Source organism: Microtus ochrogaster, chromosome 17, assembly GCF_000317375.1.
Source record: "Microtus ochrogaster isolate Prairie Vole_2 chromosome 17, MicOch1.0, whole genome shotgun sequence".
Classification (NCBI taxonomy): Eukaryota; Metazoa; Chordata; class Mammalia; order Rodentia; family Cricetidae; genus Microtus; species Microtus ochrogaster.
In genome coordinates this window covers 13,902,619-13,917,104 of record NC_022019.1, presented here as the reverse complement: position 1 = coordinate 13,917,104, position 14,486 = coordinate 13,902,619, and the positions used below count along the sequence as shown (strand labels likewise).

Below are 14,486 nucleotides of genomic sequence, written 5' to 3'. Positions count from 1 at the left end.
GAGAGTCTGCAATTACATGTAGCATTACTTTAGTACGCTCTTTATAAGACTTAAACTGAGACACAGAAGGCAGGTGTACAAAGATGCTAGCATGGAGGAGAAATTCAGCAAGGCAGGAAGAAGGACCCAAGGCTCCGAGAGAAGGGGACCCTTCCCAGGTACCCCTACCTTTCTGTCTACAGCTCACTCACAGACTTGAGTAGGGATCAAATTCAAGAGTCAGTAGGCACAGAGGGAGAACCAGGCTCCGCCCTTGGGGAGGGCAATCCTCCCAGATCCTGTCTGGAAGACTGGCCCAGCAAGCCTAGTTTGGCAAGACTTGGCTCTCACCAGCTATTAGTTCCTACTCAGAACTTTATTGACAACCAAGATCCCTGTCGAATGGTAAAGAAAGTGCCTGCAGAAACTTTACGAAGTTTTATAAAGCTTCCTAAACAGATTTCTGCAGTAATCAGCAAGTGAACAGAGGGGCAGTGCCCAGAGCATCCCATCCACCACCCCGCCCCTTCTTGTCTGCATCCTCCCTGTGTTCTTTTGTTTTGCAAAGTGATTTGGGAGATTAAGAGGGTTTTGTTTGGGTGGGAGGGCAGCACCCTGGGTAAGTAAGTGCTACTTGATTGCACAACAAAAGACCACGAGAGCTTCAGCCACAACTCAGCCCCACTGGCCCCAACAGTTTGCTTTTCTCAATTAATTTATTTTGTTAGAAGAACTAAGAGGGGAAGGGGAAAGCACCCACAGCACAGAGTACACTCGCTGTATAGAAAAGGTTGGCATTTCTTCTAAGGGCAGAGAGCTCCTGTTTGGTAAGCTGCAAGTGGGCTGGGACAGCGCCTGCATTGCTGCTGCGGTCTAAGAGCTCAGTCAACAAAACTTCACAGGAGCCATGGGCTCCAAGACTGACTCCTGGGAAGCAGGAATTGGAAATTGAGCAAGTCTATGTGGAAAATTCGAACTTTATCCCCTAACTATTAAGAGGATACAACTGCAGCCCATTGAAAGAAATGTCAGTTAGTCCATTTTGAGCATGGACTACAAGCATTTATTGTGATGAAAATTGTCTCTGAAAACAAAAAGTGAAAGCACTTCAATATTTTAAACATATGCAATAGTTTATTTCAACAGTCACCACAAAGAGTACATGATACATATTTGTAATCCCACACTTGGGCGTTAGCTGCAGGAGAATCAGGAGTTCAAGACCAGTCTGGTTTAAGGCCAGCCTGGACTATTTGAGACCATGTTTTTTAAAAGAAAGGCACTGCCAAGAAATATGAAATATAGAGCACAGATTAGGAAGACATTTTCAACTCATAACGCATATAATAAAGGACTCATTGCAAAGCATGCTACAAATTTATAAGGACAAAGCAGCCAAGAGAAAATTATAAAGAGGCTATATAATATACAGAAAAGGAAATATAAATTACTGATACAGAAAGATACTCTATCCCACTAAGCAAGCAAGCACAGAGATAAAAACAACAACAAAATATACTCTGGCCACTGGATTGGCTCAGAGTTAAAGTTGGACACAGGCAGGTGTGGATGAAGATGAAGAGAGCTGTTCCCTCCCCAGGGGCAGTTGCCTAGAAGTATAAGCCTGTGTTACAGGGGCAAGCGGACATACTCAGCAGTGAGAACCCAAGTTCAGGTCTTGCCCAAGCTGGCCCATGTACAGGCAGGTGATCCGTCAGAGGAAAGTATGACAGCATCCTTAGCATTAGGCAAAGACCCAAATATCCATCCACCAAATGCATGGACTGCAATGGACCCATGCTGTCAGCATAGATAAATCTCAAAAATACCTGACTTTGCAAGACAGGAGATAGCAACAGTTCCACACCATTTTAAAGCTGGTGTAAGTTGTAATTGGGTAACACAAAAGTTACATTGTATACAGTGTGTCTAGCTAACACTACAAAGTATGTACCAGAAAGTTGCCAACTTCAAGGCTTTAGTTTACATCTCAAATAATATCACTTCTTAAAAAAAAATTAAAAATACCTGAAGAAAATAAGTACAGGCATGTGTTCATCTGGGATAATGGGTAACTGGGTATTCATTCTGCCTTATTCTCTGTACTTGAAAGTTTTTCCTGAGTAAATATGCTTTAAGCATTTTAAAATATACTCACATAGTCTCTAGGCATGTGCAGCTAAGAAGCATGAGCATCAGGCACAGTACCATTATCCATCACCAGCATGTGCTTGGGGAGCTAAACTAGATCATTATCACTCGTGCCTGTGTCGGGCCCATCAGCTAAATAGCTCCAGGCACGGTACTCCATTTGGTATTCTTGCCAACCCTTGGATACAGGTATTAGGACAGCCATTTTACTGACAGGAAACAGTGATCATTAGAGTTTGAGGAATTTTTCCCCAAGATCACTTAGTAATGGATCCATTACTGAGATCCCGTATGGACAGTGCCAGGGACAGATGCCCAGAGAGATCTGAAGACCTATGACCTCAGAGACACACACATCATCTGTAAGGTCTGGATCTCCACTGAAAGCAGAGCCTATTCCACAAATAAAGATCTCCATCAGTGACACGCTTACCACATCCAGTCAGGTCCACCTCTCCAGACAAGCCTTTTTTTTTTAATTTATTTATTTATTAAGAATTTCTGCCTCCTCCCCGCCACCGCCTCCCATTTCCCTCCCCCTCCCCCGATCAAGTTCCCCTCCCTCATCAGCAATCAAGGTTCCCTGACCTGTGGGAAGTCCTAGGACCGCCCACCTCCATCCAGGTCTAGTTAGGTGAGCATCCAAACTGCCTAGGCTCCCCCAAAGCCAGTACGTGCAGTAGGATCAAAAACCCATTGCCATTGTTCTTGAGTTCTCAGTAGTCTTCATTGTCCGCTATGTTCAGCATGTCTGGTTTTATCCCATGCTTTTTCAGACCCAGACAAGCCTTTCTAAGACCCGGGGCTGCCTCTATAGACAAGCTGTAAACATCACCTCAAAACTGATGATGTGTTGCTGAGGAGGGGAACGAAAAACCTATCCCGGTAGGATTTTTCAAAGACTGGAAAAGGTGGCTGAGTGGATGAGGCACTCGCACATGTGGGCTGGAGTTGGTATCCAGAGAACCCACTTAAAAGACAGGTAGGTGTGGCAGCTTTCCTGTAATCCCAGTGTTTGCCAGACCAAAGTACAGGATCCTCAGGGCAGGCTGACTAGCTAGACCAGCTACATCTCCCAGCTCACGCAGCCATGCTCCTCGGTAAAGAAAGTGAAAAGCAGCCAGGAAGACATCCAGCATTGATTGACCTTAGGCCTCAGTCCCATGTGTATGCACATCCACGAACATGAACACCCACACATCTGCATGCACACAAAACACACACACACACACACACACATACACAAAATGCTCCCTAGTTAAGGGAACTATAAAAAATTCCAAAGTTAATAGAGTAGAAACTGATATTTTATCTTTTGATGTCTTTTATTAGGTGTGCTAGTGACTATCAGCACGCACACTAGTCACAGAGAACAGAAAAATTAGAGCAGGCTCAGTTCCTGCTTTGAGGGTTTGTACCACCAAACACACACTGCACTAAGGTGGGAGGGAGCCCAGTGGTCAAAAACACTTGTTGATCTTACAGGGACCCTGGAGTCAGTTCCCAGAACCCACAGGGCAGCTCATGATCTGTAACTCTAGTTCTAGGAGATCCCATGCCCTCTTCTGAGCTCCATGGGAACCAGACAACTTCATGGTGTGCATACATACATGCAGTACAAATATTCATACATATAAAAGAAAATCTACAAAAATTAGCAACACACCAACACATACACACACACACACACACACACACACACACACACACACAAGAAAACCATAACACTGCACCCACATAAACTGAATTTAAGGACTATATTGCCCTCCCAGGCCCTGTTCAGGTTCAAAAGCAACCACAACATCAAGTTCAAAAGCAACCACAAAAATAACAACATTGGGGCTGCAGAGATGGCTCAGTGGGTAAGAGGACTGGCTACTCTTCCAAAAGACCCAGGGTTCAATTCCCAGCACCCACATGGCATCTCACAACAGTCTGTAACTCCAGTTCCAGAGGCTCTAACATCCTCACACAGACATGCATGCAGACAAAACACCAATGAACATAAAATAAATATAAACAAATAATTTAAAATACTTTAAAACAAATAAAATAACAGCATCACCTACTACTGAAGGCCATGCTTCACTCCAGCCAGCACTGAGCAGATCCCTCAAATCCTGGATTGTCCATGAGAGTTGATGAAGATCATGGACTTCTCCCTAACTCACAGAGAGAAGACAGTGCCCACTTCCCACATGGCTCAGTGTTAAAGACTTGGAAAAGATGCTAAAGCTCAATGAAGTGCCCAAAATGTCTAGGATAGAGTCAAAAATCACTAGTCCTACCAAAAGCCAAGAAAAATCTTCACTTGTACCAGAGATGGTTAAAAATGCCAAATCCAGCCTGGCAAGATGACACAGTGGTAAAGAGCACTTGCTACCAAGCTTGATGAACCGAGTTCCATACACACAACCCACAGAGTGGAAGGAGAAAGCCAACTCTCACAAGTAGTCCTCTGACCTACACACACACACACACACACACACACACACACACACAATTAAAGAATGCCAACAACCAAGCAACTTGGTGTTGAGGCTATCTGACACATTGAAACGTGGCAGCAAAAAATGTACAGTTAAAGATTACAAACACACAGGAAACAAATGGGAAAGACAGAACACCTCAGTAAAGACAGAGCAAATAAAACACAGTACAAGCTCAAGCTCACTGGCTGTGTTCAATGACAAACAAATGAATCTGTGAATCTGGAGATCCAAACAATAGAAAAAGAAAGAAAAAATAACCAAGGGATTGGGAAGGGACCTGGGGAGATGTCTCAAAGGTTAGGAGACACACTGCTCTTGTGAAGGACCTGACCAGCTTCCAGCACCCATGTTGAGTGGCTTACAACCACCTGTGACTCCAGAGAGCTCCAATTCCTCTGGTCTATGTAAGAACCTGCCCTCATGGAAACATATAGAAACACACACAGACGTATACACACACTCACACAATTTAAACACATATAAGATAGGAGTGTAACAAAAGTTCTGACATTCATATTCTAGAAGTAATTGAAGAAATAACGGGTGAAAAATTCCCAAATTCAGAAAAAAATACAACCTATATATTCAAGAAAATGAATGAGCCTAGAACAGAATGAACCAGACAAATGTAGAGTAAGACATATCTTAATCAAACTCCTTGAAAACTGAAGACAAGAAGGAAGATTTTGAAAGGAATGGTACTATCTTACGAGGGCAAAACACAGCAGATCTCCATCAGAACCCACAAAGTATAAAGGGACACCAAAGGCTGAAAGAAAGAACCTATATCAGCCTAGAATTCTATACCCAGCAAAGATGTCCTTCAGCGAGGGCTGAGGAGATGGCTGCACATGCATGAAGAGCTGCGTTTGGATCCCCAGTATCCATGTAAAAGGCCTGGCAGTGATGCATCTGTAACAGTGACTGGAGTTCACTGGCCAGTCAACCTAGTTATTCTGTGAGCTCCAGGTTCAATAAGAGCCCAAGTCTCAAACATTAGGGTACCACGCAATTGAAGAAGGCACCCAGGGTCGACCTCTAGCCTCCATATGCAGGCATATGCATATAAACCTACACTCACATAGGCACACACCTACACAAACATGAAACATGCTATATATACATACACACACGCATATACACACACAAAGATAGCATGTCTTTCAAAATTAAAAGGGGAACCCAAACAGTCTAAATGCCAGACTGAGGAGAAACCAGAAGGCTGCTACCAGCAGACCCACCCCAAAGCATGACTCCAGAAAGTTCTCCAAACATAAGTAGGAGGGATGCTTAAGACATTGCTTGGTGTGACAAATGAACTTCGACTGGGATAGCCTGGGACAGCCTACTGTTTCATCGGGGGAGTGCCCTGGTGGACACTCCAGAGAAACACAAGACGAAATAATTAGAGATGGCTTACTGTCGTACTTGAACTTGTCCCACACGAAGCTAGCTAAGTGCTCTGTGTGCATTCCCTCATTCCTCCTCCCTAGAGCCTCTGCAGGAGATACCAGGAACCCTGTTCACAGGTGGAAAACTGGATGTTTGCCCATGCCTAAAGGGCAGAGCCAAACTCCCTGGCCAGGCTGCCGAAGCCCTGCAGACATTTTCTCTCTGTGTGCATGACGGGCAAGACTGCTTCAAAGGAAGAGTTTCTCTGAGCATGAAGGAATTGAGCACACCGCTTCTGGAGAGCAGCTTGATCTTTTCAAATGGAAGACAGTAGCTTGAGGTGAATAGTGGCAGAAGAGACAGGAGAGGTGCTGACAGGAGTGGAGAAAAGGACAGCGTGGATACAGAGGGTGAGAGCCTCTTACCGTTCAAGATGGAGTGCCCAGACACTAGAGGGTCAGACCTGAGCTGTGGGCACCCTTGAAGCAGGAAGAATGCAGGACACTGAGTGGCCAGCTGGAGAAGGGTCAGGACTCATTTTTCTATGTGGCCTTTATTTTACATAGTCCCCAGTGGTGACCTTGGGGGAGTCTAACATAGTCACATCACGATGAATGGGGAGCTAAGCTCCACCCCTCTCTAAATTCAGAACCAGCAATGCACAATCAAGATTAAAAACAAGCAAACTGAATTTTCTCTTTTTCAAGCATGAGGGTCAAAATGAGATGAGAACCAGGCTCTTCATTCCTTTCGTGGGACTTACTAAGTGGTCATGGCGGCATGCCCATCCCTGTGCTGGCCTTGCAGATGGAACTAAGCAGGAGGTTTTGGCCCACTCTAAATGGAGATAAGCATTTATCAGTTATCTGTGTCCCCTACACACCCAGCTACAGTAGGATTAATCAAGTGTCATTTGTCTGGCTAGAACAGGCTTTCTGAATGTTGAACCTTAGGCACCTGTACTGAGCCTCTCTGTCCATCATTATCCCATCGGCCACATCAGGGCCACCATCATAACTTCCTAGCTCACCCCTAACACACGTGGTGTCTAACTCCTCTTCAGAGCCTGCACCTCCACTTTATTTACATACAGAATAAAGTTAAGTCGCTGAGTTCAATGCAGGGGATAGATCAAGCCAGCCCCCCTACTCCTGCAGAATACAGAGGGGAGACTCATTGCTCTCTCTGAAGAACACCACCCCTTTGCAAACACACTTTCAGAGACCATGATGGCTTAGCCAAGCCAGACTGGCCTCTTGGTCCTTGTCTATGAGACAACAGAAAACAAAGCAAATGAAAGAAGACCGTTCTAAACATCCACCGTTCTATGTGAAAGGTGCGTCTCTGAGAGCCCAATGAGCCTGTGGTAACACAGGTAGATTCTAATGTGAGCAGAGGGCCCGACCCCATCTACGTCCGGCAGTGTTCACCCCACACATACAGAAGACAACCCGAACCACTGAAGTGTTTTCGTCACGGAAATGTGGCATCCAAAACAGTGGTGAAAGCTACACTTTTAAAACCGGGTAGACTAGAGCGAACCTCCACTTTATTTTTAGAACAGTGCCCTAGAATGTGTATATTGCACAATAAACATGAACATCCTTTAATATATTGAAATAAATCCCATAACAACACTGCTTTTTTTCTGTCCAGGCCTTTTGAGCTTGGTGTGAAGTCTGTTCTCTCTTCCATTCACTGACAGACTTCCTTCCCAGTCACCCAGAATAACTCCATCGGTAAAATATTAGCATACATAAGTGGGTGCTCAGTAAACATTTGTTGAATACATGAATGAATAATTATAAAATACTGGATGAAAGCCCCCTGAGAGGTTTGCATTCGATTACAGAACAATGTGCTTGGATATTTAGGTGCCCACACTGAAATGGAACTCAAGAATAGTCCTGGGGGAGCAGTAAAATATTAACCCATTTCTGTCTTAATAAAATCGAATGAAGTCCAAGTGTGATGCCTATGTGCCTGAGGAGGGCTTCGCTTAAAATCAGAGCACAGTCTTCAGACACGATAGAATTAAGCTATTCGTGCTATTACGTTGCAGGGCTACTTAACAAACGCTGATATGCTTGTTGTTACAGGATCAAAAGGAAAGAATCATATATTAAGTTGAATTGTTCATTTTGGAAAACTTTATCCATACAATTTCTCAACTACAGCTATATGAAAAACTTATTTGAGGGAGAGTTATTGATACCCAGGTAACAGCAAACACGCAAAAAAAAAATTTTTTTTTCGTTTTAAGATACATAGCAAGTAGGCCAGAGAGAATATATTGGTAAGAAACTTTGTTCGATAAAGAGACTAATATTTACCAAATCTGAAGCACAGTTAAAATAAAAAATGCAGTTCTATTACTAACAAAAAATTAATATTTAAGGTGTATTCTAACATCTTTGTTTTTTAATATGCTTTCTTCTATTATTCTAGTCAAAACAATTAATGGTTTGGCTCAAGTTTGGTGCTTTACTGAATCCGCGACAAAGAACCTAAGAAATAAACGTGCAAATATTAATTCTCTTAACTTTAAAGGGAGAAAATGCTCTTAAGCCAAATCCGCAGTGGCAAAGGGGTGTTTTTAATGGCTGCGAAGCTAAGAAGACGGTTAGGGAATCTGAGCTGACCCACTGCGCTGCCTTTTCACTCCACGTGGTTTTCAGCGTGGACTTGAACGTTCTGCGGCTGGGCACTCAAGCGCCCCTTTCCAGTGCCCATTACGCTGCCCTTGGCTTGGCATCCGTTTCAGGGACATCCGCAGGAGAGTGGATGAAAGAGCACACACAACAAAGGTGGTCGTGTGGGAAACCACACAGACACTATGCGACTTCACTTCAGTAAACATCACAACGTTGGTTAGTTTGTTTTTAAAGAGGTGGAAGAAAATTCTTCAGCTTTTTAACTTCACACACCTGCGCTCGTGCGCCTTAAAATCGCCTTTGCGCACCAAACGCCATTTCCAGGATGGCTGGGGTGTCTCTATAATTTTATAAAAACCATCCCCGACAATTGATCGTTGAAGGCGTGCATCGACAGGATAGAATGAACAATTTGTTTTTGTCTAAGGATCACAAATCAATGGTTACGAACTCAAAACAAAAGCATGGGTCTCAGAACATCTTTCAGCCTCCCCCAAATGATCGGCACTCGCGTGGATATAGAATATATGAATTCCCGGTATCCTCTCGGTCCACAAGATAAAAAGAAAATGAGGATTGCAGGGGCTCATCATCTAAACCCACAGCTCCCACTCTGGAATACCTCTGACAATGAAGTGGCCCACAAAAAAAAAAAAAAAAAAAAAAAAAAAAACTGTCTGTCTGTGAGCCTCCCCTATTATAAAGCTGATGATTAAAAGCAAAACTCTCACACAATGCATCATAACCAGGCCTCACAGCAAGTATTTATTAGTAAGAAATTAGATAGAAAAGTATATATATATATATGTAAAACACTGGGTAAAATTTAAAAAAAGATCGATCAACTTTCTCCATTAAAAAAAAAACCAAAACATGTTGAGAGATTCAAGATACAGTATTGTTGAATAAAACCTTAGTCAACTCAAAACTGATGACATTTTTCCCTCCAGCTACTTCACATACAGCGCACAGCTTCTTCCCCAAAAGGTTTACACTGCTATTCTCTACCACTCCAGCCATTTCTGCCAACATCATAAAAATTACCTTTGCTCATTTCCTCCTCACAACGCGAATTCACCGACCACAAACATCCCTGCACAGACACCTACCCACCCACCTCCCCACCCACCTCCCAAAAATGGTTCAAGCAAGACACACATAAATATACACACACACACACACACACACACACACGTGCGCGCATGCACGCAACAGACACACACACACACAAAAAAAATAATGACCAAGCTCACAGTTCCTGTTTGCCCTTCAAGCGAAGTCGGGTGTCTTCAGCTTGCCTTTCTGGTCTTCGGTATTGTCACTAATTGCTGGGGGTGTAGTTTAGGATGGCATGAAGCTGCAGAAATCAAAGCTGTGGCTTTAAGACATCGTTTTCTCAAACACATGGATAAAACAACTTTGACTTGGACTCCCTGGCCAGGTTGCCATAAAAATCTTAGAAAGACTCCTTGAAAACTCAATATCTAGAAATGGGAGGATATTAAGTAAAATGAAAGTATTTAAATCTAGAAGCTGCTGCTCCAAACATAACTCCGAGGATGTCTGATTGGATTTGAAAGCAGGTTTGTATTGATGAGCAAAGTTTATTCTGTAAAAAACTACAATTCTCTCTAATAAGACATTCTGTTTGCCATCTTCTACAGTAATTCTGTTTCTCACAGTCATGATCATACATGCAAAAAAAAAACCAAAATAAAATAAAATACATTATTTCCCAAATGCATGGACACTGGGGAGGATGCCTTTTTTGAAACAGGCTAATTTTTTTTTCCTGAATGCTGGTGACTAAATGTCATAGTAAGAGCCAACACTCTCAAACAGCCCAAGAGACTTCAAAAGCTTTCTAAGTTTGAAAACCAAAAAGTTGTGAGTTTTCCTGTATCCCGGGACGTTTTCCTTTCTGAAGCTCAAGCCGAGAAACAGACAAAAGAGACTGATGCGACCGAGCTCTGCCAAGTCTTGCCTTTTCAAAATTTCCTCAGCTCTCCCTCTGCCTCTCTCCCTCCCTCCCTCCCTCCTCTCTCTCCTCTCTCTCTCTCTCTCTCTCTCTCTCTCTCTCTCTCTCTCTCTCCTGTCCCTCTCTCTCCCTCACTCCTTCCCTCCCAGTATGGCAACCTTCCGAGCAGTCTTGGCGGAGGTCCAGGCTATGCCAGTCTGTCTGAATTCTTGTCTCCAAAGGATGTCCTTTGCGGATCAATTAATACATCTGAAAACAGGAAGCTGTGGGGCAGTACCCAGATCCTGGCATGACAGCACCGGCTGCTGCCAAATCACCTCACAGATTTCCTGGTGTCCTACCTTTCCCAGGCATCACTAGCATGTTCCCCGCAGTGAGCTAACGTGTTCGCTGCTTGGAGATGGGGAAATCTGTTCTCTAGAAATGTCCATCTGTGACATGTGCTCAACCTGCAAACAAGCTGAGCTCCCCTATGAGGGGAGATGAATGGAACTTTAGGAACACTCTCGTTATACACTGGCTTCCCCTTGCCCTGCTGCAAAGAATCATGGGAGAGTAGAAAAGGAGGCATGGAGATTAAAATTTAAACTGTCACACCTCATCCTCTGGTGAATAAACATGGCTCTGGTTGATCATTTACTCTTATTTTTAAGGAAACTGTATGTAAACTATACTTACTAAAATTCTGCTTTAGGGAGGAAAAAATAATAAATCCTTTCAAAACAGAAATATCAAGGAAAGAGGAAGATAAAACATTAGCATGACTAGTAATATATATGTATACATAGATGACCACATAGTAACATCTGAGTTTTAGCCATTACTTGTTTTCTAAATTTGGGGTAATGGTAACTGAATAAGCATACATATCTTATTTTAAATTTGTGGTAATGGTAACTGAATAAGCATACATATCTTATTTTCATCTGTAGCATTGTGCACTTTTGGAAATTAAATAGCCAGGTAGAACTTCACTCTTTTACCTGGTTAAAGAAAATATCTTGCTTGATTGGTTGGCAGCATTAATAATTGAGACTTAGTACACCTAAGCTCTGGAATGACCAGGCTTTCACAGAAAGTCAAGAAGTCTGAGTCCTCATCCTTGGGTCTGTTGCTTTCTCATTTGGATAACCTCAAGGTCACAAACTTGCTTAATCTGTTCAAGTCTAATTTTCTCATCTACTAAGAAGGGTCAGAAAGTCATGAGTGACTCACTCTCTGGGCTCCTAAAATATCTTTCCATATTCAGGTCACCAACTGGATGTGGCATCATCACAGACAAGGTTATGTGTTACTTGCCTAGGAAAAGTGAAAGTCTTCCAAACCCCTCCAGACACAGTGTTCAGCAAATCTGCTAAGGGGACAAGTCATGGGAAGAGAGCACACAGGCGTCACTCTGAAGTCCTATAAAACTGTGCATACACACACTGCTAAGTCACAAAGCTGACAGATCGAGGGGATCCTACAGAAACACCATGAGGGCTAAATTAAAACACTAAAGAAACCAGGCAACATGTTAGCTATTCTTTCAAACAGGAATAATGAAACAAGGCTAGGACCTCAGCAATTTTAAATCCACAATCAAACTGTTGCGGCCAAAGTCAAAGAGAATCTTAAAAGCAGCAAGAGAAAGGACTCATTAAGGTACAAGGGAACCTGAATAAATAAACAACAGGATTCCTCAAAAAATACAGAGACTAGAAAGAAGTGGGTCAACCATTGGTTGTCCATAAGAATTTGCCGATAGACTATTGCTGAAGACACAGGTCACATGACAGAGAAATCATGCTGGTACTGACATAGAAGCTTCCTCCTTGCTAGCTGGACAGACTGTCAGAGGAAGAAAAGTCATCAACAGTCTTGCCAGCTGTGAACCCTGTGAACTATAATAACGGTCAGCATGGTAAGTTACGCACACCACTGCAATCGTGGCATGAATGCTATGGGAACAACCAATCACTTTCTTATTGAGTCCCACTCAATAAAAGGGAACTCATGCCTGGAATTGTAAACTGGACCAAGAACCCATGACTAGGGATGCCTTAGGCCCTAGGAAAGAAGTTGTTGTTGTTGTTGTTGTTGTTGTTGTTGTTGTTGCTGTTGTTGCTGTTGTTGTTATTATTATTATTATTATTATTTTGCTGCATAGCATCAAACTGCCTTCTGAATAAATTCTTTATCTGTATACTCATAGATTAGTGTGGCTCCCACCCCTCATCAGAGAAGCTTCCGCTTCCTTTTGCTTGAAAGCCTTGTCTAACCTTGTCACCACCAAAGCTCCACTTCCACATCCCATAGTTACGTCCCCACTTTCATACCTCACAATAAGGATTATGCTCCAAAATGTGTCTAATGGGGACATTCAAGCTATGGTAACAACTAAAGAAGAACTGACAAAGACTAGGGAAGAAGCAAGGGAAGAGAACAGAAATCAAAACACTCAGACAGATGTGAGGATGGGACCTGATATTGGCCACATGGTCAGTGTCTAAGAGAGGAGCTATCCCAGGAGTAAATGAGTGTATGATCAGCATGGGAATGCTAGGGGACACAAAACAAGTACAAAACCAGCATTTCAGGTTTGCCAGTAATCAACAACAGATGCAGAGGCACAAGTCTGTCATCCCTAGCACATGGGAGGTGAGGTAGGAGGATTGGGATGTTGAGGATGTTCTGAGCTACACAGAACAACCAATGAAGCAGCAACGGGGTAAATATCTAGTGGCACCATGTTGAAGAGATGGTTATACTTGTGTGTTAATTGTAGCAGTCTCCACAACAGTCAAGGGGCCCCATCAACAAATGGGTAAAGAAAATAAGACATAGACTCAAGTCGGAAGACTACTAATTCTTTAAAAGAAAATCCTGTTAACTAAAGCATAGTGGATGAACCTGGAAGGTACCCAGTGAAATAAAATAGGCACAAAATGATGGACATCTGCCACTCACTTCATCGTGGGCCCCATTAAAGGACACTGAAGCCAAGAGTACAACGCTGGTTTCCTGGGGCTGAGATGGTAGAGAGGGAGGGATTAGGGAAGATTGTCAAAGCGCATGACCGTTCAATCCAATCAGCAGAGAAGTTGAAGAGCCCACCTGCTCCACACCACAGCTGTAGTTCTGAACAACACACTGTGCTTTCAGGGAGCCTAGGGTAACCCCACAGCATTGCCACCACACACAGAATAAGCAAGTGAGGTGATGTGTATGCTGATTAGTCTGGCTAGGCCACTGTACAGAACATGCATATTTCAAAACTCATCTTGTCCTCCATAATTATACTTTTATGCCAATTTCAAAAAATAATAAAATTAAAAATAACACCACAGACCAACATCTCTTATAAGTGAGAATTTTCAGAACCAAATACTAGTGAGATCCTAGCTGAATCCAGTAATGTAGTCAAAAGATTGCCAGCCTTGACCAAGTGCATTGTACCCTGGGAACACAAGGCCTGTTTAACACCAAGAAGTGGGCAACACAACACATCACACTGGCAAAATAAAGAAAAGACACCACATGATCACCTCTGTGGGCACAGGAAAGCATTTACGAAACAGGCTTTGTGAGTTCAAAAAGAAAAGAAGCATACAGTCAACTGGCTGGAGAAAGAAAAAGAGAAAGAGGGGGAAGGGGAGGGATAGAAGGAGGGGGCAGAGGAAGAGGAAAGAGGGAGGGGAGAAAGGAAGAAAACTATTTTTTTTCTGTAATAGAAGTGAAATAACCTATAGAACAGGAAAGCATTTGCAAACCATGCCTCTGATAAAGGTCAGTTACTCAGGATTTAGATTTGTGTTTCATTTTGTTTTTCTTCAGTCTTAAGATTCCCCCACAAAAAGG

At 43.0% G+C, this 14,486-nt stretch overlaps 1 protein-coding gene across 4 annotated transcripts in view; it reads right to left on the bottom strand.

Moving 5' to 3' along the window:
- Nucleotides 1–14,486, bottom strand: part of Msra (methionine sulfoxide reductase A) — a 315,509-nt gene that overhangs the window by 282,313 nt on the left and 18,710 nt on the right. The window contains exon 1 of one of the 4 annotated variants that reach the window (XM_026783294.1): nt 10,988–11,047. The exons of 1 other annotated variant lie outside the window; for it this stretch is intronic. In XM_026783294.1, coding sequence (XP_026639095.1) covers nt 10,988–11,009 — 22 coding nt within the window. In that variant the 5' untranslated portion in view covers nt 11,010–11,047. Of the gene's footprint in view, nt 1–9,712; nt 9,746–9,921; nt 10,085–10,987; nt 11,048–14,486 lie in introns of those variants that run through there. 2 more of the 4 variants (XM_013349245.2, XM_013349244.2) reach the window with 2 other exon arrangements.